Source organism: Musa acuminata, chromosome BXJ3-9, assembly GCF_036884655.1.
Source record: "Musa acuminata AAA Group cultivar baxijiao chromosome BXJ3-9, Cavendish_Baxijiao_AAA, whole genome shotgun sequence".
Classification (NCBI taxonomy): domain Eukaryota; kingdom Viridiplantae; phylum Streptophyta; class Magnoliopsida; order Zingiberales; family Musaceae; genus Musa; species Musa acuminata.
This window is the reverse complement of record NC_088357.1, coordinates 38,526,458-38,549,042: the sequence shown is the minus strand read 5'-3', so window position 1 is coordinate 38,549,042 and position 22,585 is coordinate 38,526,458. Positions and strand designations below refer to the sequence as shown.

Sequence of the window (22,585 nt, the reverse complement as noted above, 5' to 3'; positions counted from 1 at the left end):
CTCTTCTTGGCCCGATGCCTGAATCCATGGCCCGAAACCTTTTGTCGATATGTCGATCGATTCGCTGACTCGACGCCCAATTTTCTGACATGTTTCTCTCCGGCCCAACATAGTTCTTCCTGCTTTAATTGTCTCTCCCTGATTGAAGCTTCCTGCGTCACTCAAAATGCAGATTAAATCATAAACACTCTCAATTGGTTTTATCATGAAAATTTGAGATTCAACATATTTAAGCTTTGTAATAATTGTCTAGATCAAAGTAGGTTTTATTTGTGTAGGATTAATTATGATAGTGATCAAGGCATAAAGCAAAATGAAGTCCCGGAGTCAAGAATGAGATTTCGCTAGGAGTTCAAGAGTTCGTCGGAAGTCCGGATGTTCGTCGAAAGTTCTGCTGGAATTGATCGAGAAGTCTAGGAACTTGCCGAAGAAGCTCGTTGGAACTTGCCAAGAAGATCGTCATGAAGTCCAGGAACTTATCAGGAGTCTATTGGAACATTATCGAGAGATCGTTGGAAGTTCGCCAGAAGATCGTCGGAAGCTTGTCGGAAGAAAACAAGACTAACCGGACCAGATTTGCTTAGTGTATGCCTTAGAATTCGTAGTTAGCACATAATTGGGATTGGAATTAGGCTAACCCAATTAGGGGCTAGTTGGGCCCATGTATGGACTGTGTTGGGCCAAGTGAAAGGCCCAAATAATGATCCAACAGGTGGCACCGTCGGTGGCATAGTCTCCGAGACTATGTCAGGCAATGGTACCACTAGACTGGGTGGTAGTACTACCCAATGGCAGTATAAGGTGGTGATACCACCCAGACACAGTCTTCTAAGCAATGGTACCGCCAAACTGGGCGGTGGTACCGTCGAGTGTCAGTGTTGTAGGTGGTGGTATCGCTAGGACCCAGGAAACCCGGGATGATACCTTTTTAGGCTCCGAGTTTGAATCAACTTGAGGCCTATGAATACCCCTCTCATCCCTAGTTAATGCACACAAGAATTGAGAGTGAAAAAGAAGAAAAACATTGTTGTAATCTTGTATGAACTCCTCTTAAACTCAGTATTAGAGAAGCTTAAGGGAGGAGGTTGTAAAGGTTATCTCCTGAACCTGTTAAAAGGAGAATCGAGTTGTAAGGGTAGTTGATCTTTGTCTATTGAAGGAAGATTGTTAGTAGATGCTGGTGGCCTCAATGGAAGAGGAATCGGCGAAGTGGATGTAGGTCACGATGACTAAACCACTATAAAACTTAGTTTGTATTTCCATTCTTGTAATTTATCTTTACTGCAAACTACCTTACATGCTTACTGCTTTCACTATGCTTACGAACTTGATTTGAGGTTATCTTTCCGAAATCGATTTTTTAACATATGAAGATTTTTGTATCGATGATTTTTATTCATTGCACTAATTCACCACCCCCTCCCCCCCCTCTTAGTGTCGACTCATTCCTAATGATTGGTATTAGAGCCACGTTATTTCTCGTTTGGTTTAACACCCAAGAGAAATGACTCTTTTCGGCTTTCAAGAGGGCTTTTATATCGTTCGACCTCCCATGTTCAATGGGACAGACTACATATATTGGAAAACTCGAATGAGAGTTTTCTTGCTTTCTTTGGATTTAAATTTATGGAGTATTGTGGAAAACGACTTTCGAAAGTCTTCTTCTCCAATGAACGAATAAAATGATTTGGAGAAGAAATTTTTTTCTTTAAATGCTAGAGCTATGAATGCTCTATTTTGTGCTTTGAGCAAAAATGAGTTCAATCGAGTTTCTACTTGCGAAATGACTTTTGACATTTGGCACACACTCGAAATCACACACGAATGCACTAGTAGAGTTAAAACTCTAAAATAAATATTTTGATGTGTGATTTTGAATTATTTTGGATGAAGCCAAACGAGATTATTGGAGACATATACACATGTTTTACGGATGTCGTCAATAGTCTAAAAGCTCTTAGTAAATGTTTTTCAAATTTTAAACTTGTTAATAAAGTTTTATGATCTCTTTCTAAAATTTGAGATTCGAAAGTAATGACAATACAAGAATCAAACAACTTAAACCATTTTCCCATCAAAGAACTGATTGGGTCATTGATGACCTATGAAATGAGTTGCATGAAACTTGATGAACATGAGAACAAGAATTAAAGAACAAGAAGGATTTGACACTTAGAACAAATGAAGTCCACTCAAACGAAAGCCGAAGACGAGGATGATGAACTTAAACTTCTTATTATAAAACTAAAAAGTTCATTAAACAAGAATTAAAGAATAAAAATGAATTTAAAAGGAAGTTGTCAAAAAAGAAGAGAACAGCACTTAAAGTGAGTTGGGATGAAACGAGTGCATCCGAAGACGAGGAGCAAACCAACAAGGGCAAGGTGACGAACTATACTTTGACGGCTTTCGTTAACAAGGTAAGCGACTCAATCAAATATCCTTTTCCTCACCATGAAATTACTTAGTGCTTTTCATGCTTAGTTATATATATATATATATATATATATATATATATATATATATATATATATATATATATATATATATATATATATATATATATATATATATATATATATATATATATATATATATATATATATATATATATATATATATATATATATATATATATCATGACTATTGCATGTTTTATGATAAAAGAATAAAATGTTAAAATTAAATATTTTATGTGTAATAAAAATATTAAAGTTTTGATACCTTGATGATTTTATACTATGTATGAGATTTTAAAATTATACATGATGATTTTTGTGATTTATGGTTTATTGATCTTTGTCGCAATGGAAGTTGCTTTTTCAGTTTTAAACAAGATGGATGGTTTTAAAAACTTGAGCATATTTATATGAAATCAATCACATAAAATGAAACATATAAAAAGGAAAATGAATTATCATTGGAATTAAAATGATGAATCAAATCTCTTGTTTGAAGAAGCCTTATGTTTAATATGTTATACTTTTTTTGGTCTTGATGGTTTTTATGATGAAATTTATTTTTCGATCCTAAATATTGATGCATGTTTTTATTTGGCATAAAAAGACAAAGGCATGTTTGAATGAAAGAAACAACTTAAAATAAAACACATAAAAAGGGAATATATTTTCCATCTCTATCTTATTGATTTTTCGATAAAAGATTAATGAATCCATGTATATTATGCTTTTGTGAATCTCTTGGACTATGAAAATGAATTTGAATGAGTTTTATCAAAATCATAATTTCTCAAGATTTATAACATAAAATATTTTATAAATCAAGATCTCTTATTTGATCTCTTAGGTTTCTCTTTGCCATTTTCTAAAGAGGAAAACAATCCAATTCATGATTTTGATTTCTCGATATTTAATACTTGAAATCTTTGTATGAATTGAGATTATTTTCTCCTTTTTCTTTTTGCTATTCACAAAAAAAAAGGGAGACTTATCCTAACAAACCATGATATGCTACTTGACATCTTCAGAATTTATAACTTAGTTTTGTTATGCATATCTTCCCTTTTTCGTTCTTGTTTACTATGATAAAAGGGAGAAAGAAAATTTCTAGCATCTCAAGAGATTGATAAATCAACTTATGTCATTTTGAATCTCTTGAAAATAATTTTGATGATTTGAATTTGAATGAGTTTTATTCAAATATTGATTTCTTGGAATTACTTAAGATTTTTTTTAATCAAGATCTCTTCTTTGTACTCCTATGATTTTTTCTTGGTATTTTATTTAAAGAGTAGATTTACTATATGAATAATGTCTTTTGGTATTCATATGATCTTATATATGATTTTTATAATTCCTTGTATCCATGAAATATATCTCATCACTAAATTTTTCTTGTTATCCTTCATGTGATGATATGAAATTATGTATGATATTATGTTGATGGATACAAATGAGAAGTTATGATCATGCATGGTAGGATGTAATATAATTTGACAAATTGATACCATCATGATGTGAAAATTTTATGATTTGGAATGATGTATATAATACTATGATTTTTTTTTATAAAATGATATATCATAAATGCTTGAGTATCATGTATGATATTCCCATAATGATGATTATTTTTTTTTGTATCATGCATAAAGTAAGGATAAAATTTAAGATTTTAAAATTATGCATATCTTAATTTAAAACTATAATGATGCATAAATAAAATTGATACTTTACCTTTGTTATAATTTAAAATTAATAAAAAGAGAAATAAATTGTATTATTATTTTATTATTCTTCTCTTTTTGTCAATGACAAAGAGGAGAAAAAATTACTAGTGTGCGCGAGATTTGCTAGTTTGTACAATTCAAGTAGATACAAAAGTTGCTCTGTTGGGTGCGCCATCTACGGGAAAGACCCCAAGGATCTCTGCAATGGGATCCCCGATGATGCGACGGCTTCGGATTCCAAGCCTTTCTTGCTCTCAAATGTCCTCATCTTCCATTTCTTGTCCCGGTATCATCAGAGAAGCTTTGTGGATTGTTGGTCTGGAAGTGCATCGTCTTGATTTATCCCATCCTCCTTCACGCACCGCACCAGGCGATCCAAGTTCGCTCGATCATCTTGTTCTCTTCCCATCTTCAGGCAGCAGAAGATCTAAAACATTAGGGCCCCAGAGACGGAGTTCGACACCATTCCGTGTCCGCAACGAGAGAGGAAAAAAGGTATGCATCGAGGACAAAACATAGTTTACTTTTTGGGCATAAACTACTCAGGAGGATCAACAAGGTACTGCAGCATGGCACATCGAGGTCTAGGAGGTATGCATCGAGGACAAAACAAAGTTCCAAGTTTTGGGCATAAACCAGTCAGGAGGATCAACAGGGTTACTGCAGCATGGCACATCGACATTACAGTCCAATGGAAGTCTCTCTGGTGATTTCATAACCCAAACCATATTAAGGTTCCCCCCAGATACCAACAAGGATCCAAATGAGGACATTATCGAAAGTAGAGAGACTTGATTTGCATCGTCGTCTTGATTTGATAGCCAAGCAGAATTTTTGTAGCTTTCTATACGGAATTTTGGAGCACTGAGATGGAATCTTCAAACTTCACCTTTCATAGGTAGTGACGCACGTGAAGCGTGTCTACTTGAAAGCTCTTGATATCTAATCCTCCCACGTGCCTTTGTGTTGGCCGGTTAAAGCGCTACTTCTACCACCTTCCTTCTTGAGAAAAGGAGGAACGCTTGACCTCTTTCTCGTGGGGGAGCAAGAGTAACGTTCCATGGCTTTTAACCTCTCCTCCTCTCTTCTCCAAGTCGCCCATATCTCATCCAAACCGCGGCTGCAACGCAAAGCCTTGGCTGCTGCCTCTTCTCGTCGTCCGTTTGGTCGTAAAGCTGAGTCACCCGCACATCTCCGATCTACTCCGAGCCTCCCCTTGCGGCCTACAGGGCGTTCCTTCCGATGCTCGTCCTCCAGCAACGACCGTGGTGACGAGGACCAGGCGGTGACGGAAGTCCAGCGGCCGTTAGAGGAGAACCGGAGTGCTGAGCTCGCCGCCCGCATCGCCTCCGGCGAGTTCACCGTCCAGCAGCCTGGGTCCGTTGCACTTCTCCTTTTCTCTTTCGTCAATTTGTTCTTTTCTGAACTAGTGATGGATTTGGACCTGTCTTCTCAAGAAAAGGTGGGTTCTTGCGCTGAGGAATGGGCTTTCGACTCTGGGGCTGCCGCACGAGTTCTTGGAGCGGCTGTTCTCGAGATGGGCCTGCAGCGGCAGCGGTGAGCTCCTTGAGATCCCTCAGGCGAGAGGATCGGTTGATGCCGTTGCAGGGCAGGCCTTCTTCATCCCTCTCTACGAGCTCTTCCTCACTTATGGAGGCATATTTCGCCTCAACTTCGGCCCTAAGGTAAAATCATGGGCATATCTATTATCATTCTGTTTCTTTGCCTTCTTACTGAAAAATTCGAAAAAAAGAAAAAAGGTTGTAGTTCTGCAACCTTTTTTCAATGAGTGCTAACGTTTCGATTTTTATCAGTCCTTTCTGATTATTTCGGACCCGGACATTGCTAAGCACATACTGAAGAACAACTCCAAGGCTTATTCCAAGGTATCTCCATGTTTTTATCATTGTACCTGTTCGGTTGTCTAACATTTATAATTATACCTAGAGTAATGGTTAATGCAGGGTATACTAGCAGAAATTCTGGAGTTTGTGATGGGGAAGGGTTTGATTCCAGCTGATGGTGAGGTTTGGCGTGTTAGGAGACGTGCAATTGTTCCGGCATTGCATCAGAAGGTGATTCCTAAACGATTGTAATTAAGTAATCTGAATCTGTACTTTCTAAACATTTGTTTGATTTCTGATACATACTAATTTTGGTCTATTTAACAGTATGTGTCTGCGATGATAAACCTCTTTGGGAAAGCTTCATTTGGACTGTGTGAGAAGTTGGATGCTGCAGCCTCGGATGGAGAGGATGTGGAGATGGAGTCGCTCTTTTCACGGTTGACACTTGACATAATTGGAAAGGCAGTTTTTAATTATGAGTTTGATTCATTAACCCATGATAATGGAATTGTCGAGGTGATCATTTGTTTGTTTCTTTTACCATTAGAATCAGTTAAAATTTGTTTCTTTTCCATAATATGTTTCTCTGTTAATGGGATCATCAGGCAGTATATGTCGCCCTGCGGGAAGCAGAGATGCGTAGTACTTCTCCCATTCCTACTTGGGAAATTCCAATATGGAAAAACATCTCCCCAAGGCAGAGGAAGGTTTCAGAAGCCCTTAAGTTGATTAATACGACACTGGATGATCTTATTGCTATCTGCAAGGTAATTCATGATAACTGCTTTATATTTATTGCAACTGGTTAGTCATTTTTTTGTTCATTGGGTTTCATTTCTTGATGAACTGAAATGTCAGCAATTCTCTCTCCCTTTATTTAGAGTCTAGAGAGTTGTTAAGATATTCATAGGCATGAACTCTTTTTCCTGGTTGTCATTATTCAGTACACTTCATGATTTTATTCAGAAAGATCTCTGTATATAACTTAATGACTATGCTATATATCTGCTGCCCCTTGTGTTGCTTCTTACCAACATCTTGGCATGCTATGATCCTTTGCTCCTTTAGTGCAGCTACCAAGGTTTACTTTGACTTCAATGTTCTATAACTTCAATAAATTATTTGATCTATTTGTAACATTATAGTAAGATCATTGCATTATTCTCGTTACAATTTATATGTTCATAATTGCAGAGAATGGTAGAGCAAGAAGAATTGCAATTCCATGAAGAATACATGAATGAGCAAGATCCTAGCATTCTTCACTTCCTACTTGCTTCTGGAGATGATGTATGCCTTGAATTCCATGCTTTATTTAATACGCAGGTCTCTCAGTCAATCTTACTCGCTTAATTGTTTTATTTTTTGTCTAGGTCTCTAGCAAACAACTTCGAGATGATTTGATGACAATGCTTATAGCTGGTCATGAAACATCTGCTGCAGTGTTAACATGGACATTTTATCTTCTTTCTAAGGTGTCTATTCTATGATTACAATACTTCTGAGTACTGTTCTTATGCCAAGTATTGTAGTAAGTATTGGAGATTTTAATAGGAAACTTGGATGGAATGTCTGCCAAATGACATACTAACATCATCATACACAAACATGAATAAAAAACATTCGTCGTTGCCAAAAACCTAATTTTCTTTTATGTAATTCTTCATAGAGGTACAATGAATTTTATGTGGAGATTGCAAGTTATATAGTTCTATTGCAAGTTAACTGATGTATTTTCTTTATATAGGCACCAGAAGTAGTTGCTAAGCTCCAGGATGAGGTAAAATTATGTAATTCTGGATAAAGGTGTTATTCTTTTTGCTCAGTGACAACCATATGGCACTTCATTTGATGATGGGTATTAGGTTGATTCTGTTTTAGGTGACCGATCTCCAACAATTGAGGACATGAAGAAACTGAAGTATACTTCTAGAGTAATTAATGAAGTAAGATCTTCATTCGGTATATACCTACCAATGGGACATTGCTTTTGTTGTATGCTTTATGTGAAATAGCAATGTTTATGCATCCAAATTTAATCCTTTTTGCAGTCATTGAGACTTTACCCACAGCCACCTGTTTTAATCCGTCGTTCTCTCGAAGATGATGTGCTCGGAAAGTATCCAATAAGCAGGTGATGAGATGCTATTGTACTCTTAAATAATTCATGCATATTTTACTGAACTAGATATGATTATCTATCTTTAGAATTTTTTCATTGTGTATGGTAGCTCTTCTTTGCACAAACGAGAAGCGAAAACCATTGGATGATAGTAATCTTATACTTCAGAATGTTCCCTATTACTGACTGTGAATGGAATTGACGGTATTCCTGAATTAGGCATGTGCTTAAATCTTCTAATCTGATTAGAAGTGCCTGCTGCCCGTGGTGGTTCTATATGTGCTTACCAATGTCAGTGGTTTGTAATTTTCCCATTACTGGATCAACCAAACATAAACAACAGACTTTAACACTTGATGCTTTCTGTAACTCTATGGGGGAGGAAATAGAATATGATAGTCTTTAATGAAGACAGGTATCGTTCAACCCAATATTTTGTCCATTAAATTATATGAAGGAAAGAGAACATGGGATGACACTAATCAGATGACATGGGCATGGAGCTGTCATTGGAAATGGAAATAACTTAAATGAGGCTTCTACATGGATTGCCAGCAATCACATTTAAGAAATGTTATAGGTACATTTGGAAATGTGGTTTATAGATCAAGGGTAAAAAAGGAAAAAAGTATATATTAGTGAAGATAGAGAAAATCCATAAAATGTAAAAGCCCCAGAAGGGACATGAGATTGCTATAAGGAAATCCACCTTAGATTGTATAAACTCAACCTGCTAGATGCACAAGTTAAACCTCAACCTTGAATGTCTCAAAAATATAGCTTTGTGAACTATTAGTATGTAGTGTTCATCATTTTTCTTCTTTTTGTGCCCATAATTTCACCGTAGATGTGTTTCACCTGCAGATGAGCAAGCATATACATGAAGGATAGCATAATAAAAAGTCATGCATGCATGCATTTTATTTGTCCTTTGAGCATCCAAACACATAGACCTACTTTGACAGCAAGATCATAGTGTAGTTTATCAATTTGATACTATTAGCTCTGAGCTCATTCATTATGATACAGTGATGTGATTCTTATTTCCACTGTGTCTAGTGTCAGTTTTAAGATATCTGGAAGTTAATAACTATACTTTCCATCATTATTGAAGTCTTCTTTGAATGACAGGGGTGAAGACATTTTCATTTCTGTATGGAACCTCCATAGAAGTCCTAAGCATTGGGTTGATGCTGAGAGTTTCAATCCTGAAAGGTGGCCATTGGATGGACCGAATCCAAATGAAAGCAATCAGAATTTCAGGTTCCATGCTGACTCTGAATTAGCATCTACTATTAGTCTTAGATTCTGCAGCTGTGGTTCTCTTGTTGGAGAAATTTAAGTATCCAAATAACTACATATGTATAGCTTGCTTACCAATCTTGCAGTCTTTTGCTTGCCTCCAAATTTTAATAATAAAGTCTCAGACTGCAAAAATTATCTATAGGAATCTCTTTAGTACATATCGCTTTTCATATGGTCTCTTATTTATGCTGCAGTGTTCAATTTAAACTGTTGTATATTATTGTTTAGTTGATGTTTTTTGGGAGATATTGCTTACTTGGATTAAGCCAAACTATGATGTACTCTCTTGTGCCCAGTCGCATGTATATGCTGCCTAGTAAACATTATTCTTCTTCACAAAGCTAAACTTTACAGTCTACATATTCTTAATTGTTGGATGTTAACTGTTATCTTTCTGCCTGTTATTTCTCCAGTTGTAAGTCTTTGTTGCACCAAATGATTCTACTTTGTTGCTTTATATGGGATTCTTTAAAACTAATGACCAGAAAGCTTTAGTGAATCATTTCCAACAATTGGAAACCTTTCTCATGTGTACCTCCAGTAAGTTGAATACTACATGTGATGGAACAGTGACATATTTTCAATCAATAATTGTTCAACTAGCATTCTTTTTTTTATATCCAATTACAGTTACATCTATTCTCAATATTGACCTTCATGATAATTGTGAAGGGAGTAGCAGGAGAGTTTAATTGCAATATATTTAACCTGCACTACAACTGGTTAGTTTCTTCCTTCAGCAAAATATCCCTGAGAAAATCATTTGAATTTTATGGTTGTTAAGATTTGATCAGAAAAGTGAGTGTTTTACTTTCAAAAAGCAGTTTCTGTCGAACATGAACTCCTGTTAAATCACATGAATGAGAGATCATTTTAGTTCAGGAGTCAAAATCTGATCTGAGAAAACCAGGGACTGAAGGATGATCCAAATGAATGGTTGATCAAGTGATTTGTGTTAATGGAAATTCATTTTTTGTAATTTGGGTCCATTGAAGCTATGATGGATTCAATTTAAAGAAGCAATTATAGCTCCTGTTAAAATCGTAGGATGATAGGATCATTTTATTTTGGAAGCCAGATTCTAAACTCAGAAATCTGGACTAAGTGTTGGTCTAAATGGATAGTCAGTTAAGTGATTTGTGTAAATGGAAATTAATCTTTTAAATTTTGGGCTCATTGAAGCTTTATTGTATTCCATTTAAGGAAGTGATCATACGTGCTACATCCCATCTTTGATGTCATGGTTTTATATTGCTTGTATATGTATTGAGGAAATTACATCAATTTCAATATTGATGAATGATCCCTGAAGAGAACATTATAATGAATCATATTTGGAATCAAGAACTACATGTTGCTGACATTATTTTTATGTTTCACATGTTGTCTTGTGAACTATCAATTGTTAATGAACCATGTGTATGGAAGTTTTTCAGTATTTCGTTTTCAACTGCTATATAAATAATATATTGTATCCACTTCTTTCAGTTATTTACCATTTGGTGGTGGACCACGAAAATGCATTGGAGACATGTTTGCCACCTTTGAGGTAACACAATGACAATAACAAAGTCGTAAGTCCTAACTATTTGGGGTTAGTTATATGGATCTTTTGTCATCATTGAAATTTGTAAAAAACCATATGTTTAGTTGAGTTCAGATTACTTAAATCCTTATATATAATTTCTATTAAAGTCATTTTAGGTCTTCCTCTATCTTTTCTCGTACCACTAATATTAATTATTTTATCTTTTCTGATTATCGTATCATGAGCTCCTTAGCACATACCCATACTATCTTAAATATTTGTTTCTCATCTTATCCTCTATCGAAGCAATACTTAATTATTTATGAAAAAAATATTTTTTTCTTATTTTTCCTAGTAATTCTATATATCCGTCTCAACATTCTTATCTCGGCAATATAAATTTTTTATATATGTTTTTCTTAACTGCCTAACATATAGATCCATAAAGTATTGTTGGTCTCATGATCGTCTTATAAAATTTTTTTTTAATCTCAAAAATATCTGATGATCACACAAGACTTTTGATGCCCCTCATTATTTTAACCATCTTATTTTTACTTTATGAATAATATATTTATCGATCTTTTCATCTTGTTGAATAATTAATCTAAGATATCTAAGACCTTTACTTAAAGGGATTTCTTGTCCATCCATTATAATTATATTCTCGTCTATTTTTAGAATTACTAAATTTGTATTTAAGATATTCAGTTTTAGTTCTATTTAATCTAAAACCTTTAGTTTCATTTGAGATCATCGTTCTTTTATTACATATTTCTAGATTAAATGATCTCTAGAAACAATTATATATATGTTATTTTTTAATCTAGTTTTCTGTTTACTTTATTGTTGATCAATCATATGGAAATGAATACATACACGCAGACCATGTCAAACTCCACATCATTTCTCTGATCATCAGATTCCGAACTCTTCTCATTGCTTATAACGCAGACTTGAAGCTAGAGATCCTTTTCTTTCTTTCCTCATTCATGTTACGGGCCTTGGCGTCCTACCATCATGCTGTGATGTATATTATTTCATATTAGTAATTTTTAGTGTGATTCTCACCTGTTTCTGGCTCTTGGCACTTGAGATTTCTGACTTTTGTATTTCATTGTCATGCTGAAGATGTTCAACATGATCTGATCGAGTTATTGGTATGAGGATTAGAGCTGACCAGTGCAACAGATGAACCCCAAAAATAATTAGCCTGCAGATGAAACAATGGAATATCATATTATTGATAGAATAATGCTTTCATGTTTCATATTTGGAACATTTCTCTGCTTCGAGGAAAGATATTTAAACAGTTCTCGGCCTTGAAATGCTATTGTTGATCTTGTACACGTATTTTCTGCAGACAGTGGTTGCGACTGCAATGCTAATTAGGCGATTCAACTTCCAAATGGCCTTAGGAGCTCCCCCGGTATGCATTCCTGATATTATGGACATCGTAGCTTACAACTGCTCTAACGTTGATCATCTGATGGCTGCGTGTCTTATCCTTTTGTGCAGGTAGAGATGACTACAGGTGCAACGATCCACACAACCAAGGGCTTGAAGATGACAGTTACGCGTAGGACAAGGCCTCCCATAATCCCCACCTTGGAGACCAAAGTAGTAACAGTAGATGGTGATCTGCAACTGAGCTCGACCCTGTCCAATGCTGCAGAAATTAGCAGTGGTGCACCTAAAGAGGATCAGCAAGGTGAAATCTCTACAGCAGCCCACCAGTCTCAACAAGTTACTGGCTAGGCCATATCCCAAGCCCTGATGGCACTTGAATGGCTCAATTGTAGCCCTCTTGTCAGATTAATCTTTCCAAAATTTGTAGTTTATGTTGTGTAAATGCGTTATAATTGGAAATGCTCTTAGCTGGCCTTGTCAGCCTTCAGTCTCATATTGAAATCGTTTTTCTTGTTTTTCCATCCTTATTCAGAAGGATGACTAGCGTGAAAATGGATAAATATGTTTTCTATATTACCAAAGTAATTTCTCTTTTCTTGATTTTACATGATAAAGTTTTCTTTTCTCTAACAGTATGAGTTTATAATCTGTATATCGACATCAAACAGTTTGAATTTAATTCTGTGTGATCAATATGTATTTGACCAGATTTCAGTTACAAGTTGGTATGGTGTATTGAAAATGAACAAATGTATTTTTTTACTTCCATGGTACATTTCTCTTTTCATAATTCTACATGCTAAACTTTTCTTTGCAGTAATCTTTGTAACTCATATAATTTTGAGGATGTCAGATAACTTTTGTTAACGAATGAAATATATATATATACATGATCTCTTGCTCGCTATCGTCACCTGCTCGCTAGACATAAGGGTGTCGCGAGCATGAGCATAGGTATCCACGCAAGAAGGGGATGGTCCAAGGGATAGGAGGGTGATCTACCAGGCAAAAGGCGATGATCGATGGAGGTAGGATGATCATTTTGAAAAAAAAGATACTATATAAAAAATTTTTGCGTGCTCTTTGAAAAATTTTTAAACTTGATATTTTTTTTAAAGAATTCGTTGTATATAAATTGATCCTCGAATTATAACATATTGGACCCTAAATTTTCGGATCTTCTGTTTGGAAAGTCAGATCCTTGGCGGATTGAATCCGATAATGCATGGAAACTAACTTCTTCTTGCAAGCTTCTTCGGGCTAGCATCATAGATCGATCCGTCCTGATCACATCCCCACGTAGCGCCTCTTGTGGGTGCCATTGTAAAGGTGCGGATCGAATCGGATACACTAATCTTAAAGCGGGATGAAACCGGCACACCATGGAGGACCCGAATTCATGCTGCGGTTGTGAGGCTGGGGTTTCTCCGTGCATAAAAAATCCCACGCTTATCTCACGGCCCATATCTTCTCTCTCCACCATCTCCGCCGATTCCGATCGTCTTCTTCCTCCTCCTCCTCCTCCCTCTGTCCCCCTCGAAAGTTGACGAGAAATGGCCGCTGCTTCTACGGCTCTCCGCCCACTTTTCCTTCCCCATCTCCCGACCACCGCCACCGTCGCCGTCCGCCTCCACCCCCCGCCTCTCCTCCTCCCGCTTAGAAGCCTCCGGAGCTCTCTCCCCCCTTCGCGTTCTCGCCTCTCCCCCGTCGTCTTCGCCCAATCCAACCTGTTCAAGGGTTCGTCTCTTACTCTACTCTCTCCCTCTTCCACCCTGTTCCAAATCTGTGCAACGACCTTTGTATTTGTGTTTCTGATTCGTGTATTGTTGTCCGTTTATCCGGGAGTAGGATTCGGGGTAGGCAAGTTGTTCTTGTCGTGATAAAACACGAGCCTTTTTGTGTCGATTACTAATTTGATGTAGGAACTCGACCTGTGAGATTTTTTGTGCATCTAATGTTTGCTTATCTTCTATTACATCGATCAATTCCTTTTTTTATAAGTTGGTAAATATCTGGATAACTCAATATCGACCAATGTCGGCATACTTCTGGTGGCGTACCATTGTAAGATGATGTATCAAAATAGTCCCAGTGTGACATGGTGTTGTGCTTGCGAGAAACTTCTTTGGTGAATTAAATTCAACTAGTTAGGTACATTTACATGCATGTCCTGTATATTGTTCCTCATTTGTGTGATCACTAATAGAGATCACATTCATTTAGTGCTTAATAAAGCATGTAGCATTTTAGGTCTCAACTGAATGTACCAGCAAAATCATGGACGAAGATGTTCTCAAGGTATTTGATGGTACTAAATGATTTTGCCAATCATGAAATGGTGCTCAAGACATGGCATTGTTTAAGCTGGTATTTGTTGATATTACCCTCTAACTTTTGCTTGTGATATGATGTAGCCATTCAGACAGCTTGGAAAATTGGAAAAGATGTGACAGAGGCTGGAGCTAATCTGGTGCCGGTAGGTTTGCTACAGTGATGATTCTTCATTAAGTTATACCATTTAATTATGTGTCTCTCTTGGGTAGAATGCATCATTCAAACATAACATTGGCAATTTTAATATCAGGATTCAATTCCTCGACCAATAGCAAGGATTGGCATCATTACTGTTGCTGTCACTATTGCCCTCTTTATTCTGAAGTCCTTCGTATCTACTGTATTCTTCGTATTGGTACGTTCTCTTGCCACTAATTTCCAAGGAAGTTCACAAATGTCAGTCCTGTGATGAATTAGTTTTAGAAGAAAAAGATTTATGTTATTGACTTTAGTGGAAAAAATCAAGGTAACAATTTTCATAACTTACTATATGTTCTTAATATCTTAAAGATCAATACTTCTACACTAAAGTTCCAAAAATGTTTAAATTAACTAGCTTTCATCTTGAATGATATCCACTGTTTCCGATGATATGGATGATTTTTTTTAAGAGAATCATATAAGCACTCAATTTTCACTTTATACTAACACTCGCTACATGGAAGTTACATAGGTCGTGTTATTAGCATCGAGGAAAGCACACTTTCCTCTGGATTTTCTTTGAGATTATGTGGTTTTTATGTTTCACAAAGGAGGCACTAAACACTCATTTCTGTCTCATGAAGGGCTTGGAAGAAAAGAGTTTGTTGTCACTTTGTATTTTTGACATTCTTTAACTACGGCTGACAGTCATTTGATTTGTCAACAGGCCGTGATGGGACTCGTATATTTCGTCTTTGTTTCCTTGAACACGGACGAACTCTCTACGCGTAGCAAGATCACCACATCCAATGAGGAGGAAACATTAGAAGAAGCAAGAAGGATAATGGAGAAGTACAAGTAGTAGATTTCTGAGATGGAATAATTTTTCTCTCTTTTTTTCCTTATAGATTTTGATTCAATACTAGGTTCTATAAATGTAATTAATCCAGGGAATTAAGGATGCACATCTTTCAAGCACCATGAAGAAAAAACTGAAGAAATTTCACCTTTAGCTGAAGATAGAACATGCTTATTTCTTGCAACATTCTGTTGTGCTTATCTTGCAAATTACTGATAATTTGCTGTATGTGTTCTCATCAATTATCCACTTTGAAACAATCTGTGCAAATTTTGGTTTCTGTGAATTAGTTTTGAAAAAGCAGTTCATATATGGTGGAACAAATTAAATCTTTTTTGTGATGGTCTTGAAGAAGCAGTTCATTAAATCTTTTTTTGAGGACACTAAGCTCATTTGATAGCGGAACAAATTGCTACTGGATCGATGGAGATGTTTTATTTTCTATACCACAGAGATAACCTCGGGAAAAGAACATGACTCCTTGGCTTGATGGAAACATGAATCTCTTGGTTCTTGTTGCCTAGTAGGGTAAGAGATGCCTGAAATTAACACCCAAGGAGGCCACAACTAATCATAGTTAGCATTAACTAGTTTGAGTTTGAAAAATAAAATAAATATCACAAAGCATCTCCAATATTCTTATAATCATAATAGTATGTATTAATGTTAATTAGAGTTTGAATTTAACTGTCAAATACTAGTAAATTAAGAGAGAGATTGACCATAATGACATATGTACAAATTTTTTATTATGAAATGACATACAGATACTAAATCTATTTAGAAAGACAAATATGAAATTAATTAATTTATATATATATATATATATATATATATATATATATATATATATCCAATAATTTCTTTAAGAATATGCTATTGTGATATAATAATAATAATAATAATAATAATAATAATAATAATAATAATAATAATAATAATAATAATAAAGTTCCTAAGAATATAAATTCATCAACATGATTGCCTCTTAGATTAAGCCAATGGCCATGATCATCTGATTGGCTATCTAAAAGAAGAACCATCTGAAAGTGGAGAACTTGGTAATTCATCTCAAACATTGTTTACCTTCTCCGCAGTCTCTTGTGCAATCCATCCATCTTTAAGTCTGGAAGAATGTCTCATCAAAATCATGTCAAATCTTAGAAAAGAAGAAGAAATAAAAACATAGAAAGGTTTCTTGGACACAGACATCACAATCAGGTCATTGTTGGGGAAACTAGGAGAATACAAAAGGCTTAAAATGTTTACTATTTGTTATGGTTTTATGTAGTGTTTAAGTTCATGGAATGGCCATGGGACAAACATAAAAGGCATAATATTCTTGGTTGCTTAACCACATACACCAAACCACTCCGGTGTTTGATTCAGACCCAGCAGAAGAAGATGGAACTCCATCAAACTATAGGTTCTCGTTTTGTCTCCCATGGATTATTGTCTCTGTGTTCACCTAAAAGCTCGGCTGACGAATGTGCCTCGCAAATCTGCTTATGTGCGTGCATCTCTCTCACTGTAGTAAACATATTATCAAGGACAGGAAACACCTCCGCTCGTTCATCATTCTGCCAGAAAAGATCAAAGGATATGAGCTGCTTCCTAACATCACATAATTCTATGTGTCGTGTTATGATCCGATTCTAGTTTAAACATATTGGCAGCTACCTCTGAATCGATTCAGTCAGTACTGGTTCTCATTGCTTCCAGCTCCACAACAAAAGCTGTAGAAAGGGATGCTGCAAACTGTGGCGAAGACACACGGAACAAGGAGTCCGCTGAGACCTTTTGTGAAACCCAAGAACAAGACCACCGGGTCAAAATAATCATCATCAACATCATATTTTTTTGGCAAAGTAGTCTTCAAAATTAATTAAATTATACACAAGTATAAATATTTTTCCTTTAACACATCAATCATAGATAGCATTTAGTGGTCGATCGTGACTACAATAATGTTAAGGACATCGATTTCGCGCTTCACATCCGAATTATTCCTCGTCGATGGCTTTCCAAGTCGTCAAAATTCTGATCGAAGTGAAAGTGTTGCAACAATGAGATGGGTAATACTTTCTTTCGGGTCGTCCCCTTATATCCGATAGATAGTACGTGTCGGGCTCATCATTATCCGTACCCGTTAATTTGGGATCCACATGACCATTATGGGGTGTGGTAAAGGTTGTTCCGAAACGAACTCAGCAAATTTTTGATGATTATGATCGTTTTGTTTACGATGTGGACGGTCAAGATTAGACAGACATCATGCGAGGACCTTTTGGTGTGCGAGCTCACGAGCTACTTCGTTCGACTCGCCACGAAAATGTGGTTCGTAATCGAAAGCGGACGTAAACCCAGCGTCTTACCCGAGTCGAGATGTTGGGCCACCTGGATAGCAGCAGCTCACGTGTTGCCCTCGGGCCCCACCTCCTTGGCTTGTCATCCCGGTAGGAGCAGCACTACAAGGCATGATCATTCTACACGCGCACGAGACCACCACTGCTCGGAAAAGGAGACGACACGTCATCACGTACGCCTCCTCAGCCGTGGAGTGATTTGATAGTTTAATATTCAACCGTGTCATCATTAATTAGTCCTGCAAATCTGACTCTCCATGAGTAATTAGTCCTAATTCTTAATTAAATGTGCGCTTAAGAAAAACCATTGACTCGCTTAAATTTATGATTAGAAAGACAGAGCATCTTTGCATGATTACTATGGTATTTAGCAATAGGTCCAACTTGCTAGATTTAAATTGGCAATGATAGATAGGAAAGAGGGAGGATTATTAATTAGGGAACGTAATTTTGATTAAGAAAAACATGATTGTAGATGATTGATGTGACCTCCCTCGAAGAGTGAGTGCACCGTGATTTAATTTGTCCCACCATTGTCACTGTATCAGCTTCTCAAATTGTTGAAGGACCGTCGAGTTTGATGTGATTACGTCGGGCGATTATCGGGTTAGAAACATCAAACATTCGCTCGCTCGGATCCTACGCCTAAATGAAGGAACATAAGGGGTTTTATGCGTGCTATAATAACTAATCTCTTCTCTTCTCACGTGTAAGAATGTGATTTATATCATAAAATAAAAAAGGACATAAATTTGAAATAACTTACATAACGGATCCCATTTTATCGGGTTAAGAATCCGATAGGTATACTAGTGATCTTCTTTAACCATCTTATGTTATGAGAGAGAGAGTCAATGGGTTGGGTGTCGTGTTGGCCCCAAACCAGCATCTTTCCCATCCTTTTCTCCCTACCCTCCCACTGGGGAGACAGCATCTTTGCCTGCCAAGTCCTTTGTCCCCTCATTATAACGAATGTGGGGGTGAGAGCAACCCCAATTACCCACTTAATCTCCCGTTAATTAAGCCTCTCTCTCTCTTATTTGCTCCTTTATCCAACAGATATGGCAGCTTGTGCTCAGTAGATGCGCTGTCGGATCCACGGCAGGGAACACGGGAGGCTTTCTGGCAATGTTAATGACTACGAGAATATGACGTCACTTCCTCTCTGTAATCTCAAAAAATGTTGTTCGCTGTTCGAGGTGAGACAGGCGAGGGAAAGTCTGGGCTGTAAAGAGAGAACAAGAACAACAAGTCGTCGGGGGCCACCACCATCGCAGGGCACGTAATTTTCCGAGAACCCGAGACCTGCACGAGGCCAATGACTCACGGAGCCTCACGACCGTTGACGACTCGTAACGGTGATTGGTGGGTGTGTGTGGGTATGCGGCGTTGTGTCACTTGCAGCTCTTCAGACTCGCTGCTTTAAAGGGTCCCGTCGCCGCGCTGTGGTTCCCATCTCGAGCTATAACACCTGAGTGGAGAAGTACTACCACCCGAGAGGGGAGAAGGCAGAATGCAGATGGTTCGTGGCTACGATGGAGGCTTGGCGTCGCCTGGGTCGGTGTCGAAGGCGGAAGCGGCGGCGGCGGAGGAGGAGGAGGAGGGTTTAGTGGCGGATGATGTCGGCGGTGGAGCGCCAGGGAAGGCCGGGGAAAGGGAGGAGGAAGTGTTGAGTGGCGATGGCGAGGAGGAGGGTGAAGAGGAGCTGGATTTGGGGCTGACCCTGGGGGCGGCGAAGAGGGGGAAGTCGGAGCCGTCGGCGGCGCGGTGGGGCTCGTGTTGCCGCATCCTGACGGCAAAGGACTTCCCGTCCCTGTCGTCCCTTGGTTCCCCCAGGTCCCCCTCCGCCTCCTCCGTCTCGTCTTCCTCCGGCACTAACCTCGGCGGAGGGATCGGGACTGGCGTCGCTGGGACGAGGCGGGCGGCGGAGTCCGTCTCGCACGACGTCGGTGGCTCCTCTCACCCGCCCAGGTGAGCCCGAGGTCCTTTCTTCACGTTCCCTTGCTTTCTCTTCACTTTAGGCTTCTGTTTCCACACATTTCCTCTGTCTTATCTTTTCCTTTCCCCCTTCGTTTTGTTACTTCTCGTTGCCGAATGACTGAAAAGTCATAAAAATTCCATCTTTACTCTCCTCATATTGTTGCCTTTCTCTTTGCTAATATCATCACCGTTATTTCCTTGAATGCTACTTTAATTAGTCTCTACTATCATCTTTTCAATGGTATGTTCTAAAGCAAAAAGATCTCAGTGACTGAAAGTATTCAGTGCTTGTTGTAACGGATTTGGTACACAAAAGCCTCTTGAAAAGGAGTGAGAAGGGAAAAAGAAACCTTTTTTTTTAATCTCTCAAACTTATGCTGTTGATTTCTATTGAAAGATTTGTGTAATGTTAATCCTTAGATTGATTCCTGAATAAATTTGGGTTGGGAGCAGTCAGGTGGTGGTGGGATGGCCGCCTATCAGGCAATTCAGGATGAACAACTTGTTCAACCATTCCAAAGACAGCACCCTTGAGGCTGATACTGCTGTTGCCATCAAGAGGAGCAACATCGCTGGTGGCGCCGATGGTGGTAGCAAGGCAGACAATGGCAACAAGGATCATGAGAGCAGAGGAAAAGTGAGGAGTTCCTTCTTCGTTAAGGTGAAAATGGATGGGGATCCTATTGGTAGGAAGGTGGATCTCAGTGCCCATGACTCTTATGAGGCACTTGCCGTCGCGCTTGAGCTCATGTTTCACTTGCCCACCATTTCCTCTGCCATCGAGGCCTCTGTCCGTAAGTTCATCACTTATCTTTCTGCCTAAGAGTCGAAATGTTTTATGTCATAGTACAAAGGAATTGTATCAAATCCACAATTGTCTCTACTTTACACTAATTATGTTGGGATTTGATGGAGTTATAATTTCATTGGTGTGGATGATGGCAGATGGGGCAAAGATTTCAAAGTTATTGGATGGCTCTCTGGAGTTTGCTCTTACTTACGAAGACAAAGATGGAGATTGGATGCTGGTTGGAGATGTGCCATGGGGGTAGGTCTTCTTTGCATCTCATACCGATGCTGATTCTTGCCTAGTTATATACAAGCCCTATAAGTGCAGCTAGAAATCATCCCTGGATGACTATCTTGGCTGCACGACATACTTCTTTGTTGATGGTGATATCGTTGGTGTCTTTATCGCCATTAGTATAAATATGTGGATCGGGATTGTTTGCACTATGATTTAAGCACCTTTTTCTGAAGCTGCTGACTAGCTTAGCTATAATTTTAGTGGAAATACATTAGCAGATCATTGCATACTTTTGTTGTTGAAATACTGTATTTGAGATTTTTTGTGCAATGCATACTTTTGTTGTTGTTGCAATGTTACAGCTACTATTCTGAGCTAAGGTTTTAAATCTTGGTCGAATACCAGTCTGTATTATTATACATAGCTAGAATTGGTAGGGTACGAGCGTACCAGGCGGTAAACCAACGTAAACCAACATGTACCACAATAGTAACAGAAAAAAAGAAAAAAGAACAATAATACCAATCGAACTGATACCAGGATTTTTGTCAGACTGGTATTTAAAACTTTTTGTCTGCACTAATTTTTCATCGTTACTTCTATCAATATCTTATTTCTTTCTGCATTTATCTGATTCGGTATACCAACCTGACTTGCAGAATGTTCTTGGAAGCAGTCAAGAGACTTAGAATCATGAGGACTTTGGATGCAAATGGGCTTGGTAGGTCGATTCATTTTGGAAAGGTTAGTTCCAACTTCCAAGCCTAGTGCTATACTGATTGAAGTCGATCCTAACAATCACAATGTTCAAAATTGCACTTTTCATGGCCCCCATTTTTTTTTCTTATCTCATCTGTGCATGCTATATTGCAAATTAGATCTTCAATCTCTTTATGTTTTAGAAAATTGCAATATGCCTAATCTAATTGAAATAGAAGTTTGCAAATGAGAGCTTCTTTGCTTAGTTTTTCTCAAGTAAACAAACTTTTAATGTTCACCTAATGTGACTGGATTGCTGCAGCATTTCAACAAGGTCAGTGGCTTGATAGAGAGCGATCCTCCTGCCTAAGATATTGGACCATTATGATCTACCATAAGAAGAGGAGGAAGGAAGCTGTAGAAAATTGAACAAGACAAGAACAGAAGAATCAAGATCGAGTTTTCTGTGACGTGTAGATCGTTTGCATCATTTTGCCCATTAAAAATCATATATTGGAGAATTGCCTTTTTTTTTTTTGGTTGGGTGGTTGATTAGGTGACGGGTGTATGCATGGCATTTCAATATTGTATATATTTCCCTTTGTTTCGATTAGGTTTATCAAACTCGCTACTCATTTTCTATTGGATGGATGGGTCTCTCTCTCTCTCTCTCTCTCTGACTTCAAACAAGCTTATGAGGACAAAGCCTGATATGCAGCCTGATATGCATCTCAAACCCAAAGGATGATTGATACATGCACACCCTGCGGCATAATACACA

The 22,585-nt window shown here is 37.7% G+C and overlaps 3 protein-coding genes across 3 annotated transcripts; all 3 read left to right on the top strand.

Annotated features, from left to right (window-relative positions):
* The first annotated feature begins 5,140 nt into the window (after window positions 1–5,140).
* On the top strand, window positions 5,141–13,003 carry LOC135650218 (protein LUTEIN DEFICIENT 5, chloroplastic-like). Its single transcript, XM_065169454.1, has 15 exons — window positions 5,141–5,563; window positions 5,649–5,871; window positions 6,001–6,072; window positions 6,151–6,261; window positions 6,358–6,549; window positions 6,639–6,800; window positions 7,228–7,323; window positions 7,407–7,508; window positions 7,781–7,813; window positions 7,899–7,979; window positions 8,085–8,167; window positions 9,287–9,418; window positions 10,949–11,009; window positions 12,352–12,417; window positions 12,507–13,003. Exons 1-15 carry the CDS (start codon window positions 5,247–5,249, stop codon window positions 12,744–12,746), a joined length of 1,971 nt encoding a protein of 656 aa, XP_065025526.1. The 5' UTR covers window positions 5,141–5,246; the 3' UTR covers window positions 12,747–13,003.
* An 850-nt stretch (window positions 13,004–13,853) lies between these two features.
* On the top strand, window positions 13,854–15,992 carry LOC135648740 (uncharacterized). The gene is made up of 4 exons (XM_065166662.1): window positions 13,854–14,135; window positions 14,813–14,874; window positions 14,983–15,087; window positions 15,601–15,992. The coding sequence occupies exons 1-4, from the start codon at window positions 13,952–13,954 to the stop codon at window positions 15,733–15,735; spliced, it is 486 nt and encodes a 161-aa protein (XP_065022734.1). The 5' UTR covers window positions 13,854–13,951; the 3' UTR covers window positions 15,736–15,992.
* Window positions 15,993–19,582: 3,590 nt separating this feature from the next.
* Window positions 19,583–22,318, top strand: LOC135649813 (auxin-responsive protein IAA10-like). The gene is made up of 5 exons (XM_065168658.1): window positions 19,583–20,069; window positions 20,532–20,872; window positions 21,024–21,126; window positions 21,765–21,849; window positions 22,127–22,318. The coding sequence occupies exons 1-5, from the start codon at window positions 19,612–19,614 to the stop codon at window positions 22,172–22,174; spliced, it is 1,035 nt and encodes a 344-aa protein (XP_065024730.1). The 5' UTR covers window positions 19,583–19,611; the 3' UTR covers window positions 22,175–22,318.
* Window positions 22,319–22,585: the final 267 nt, after the last annotated feature.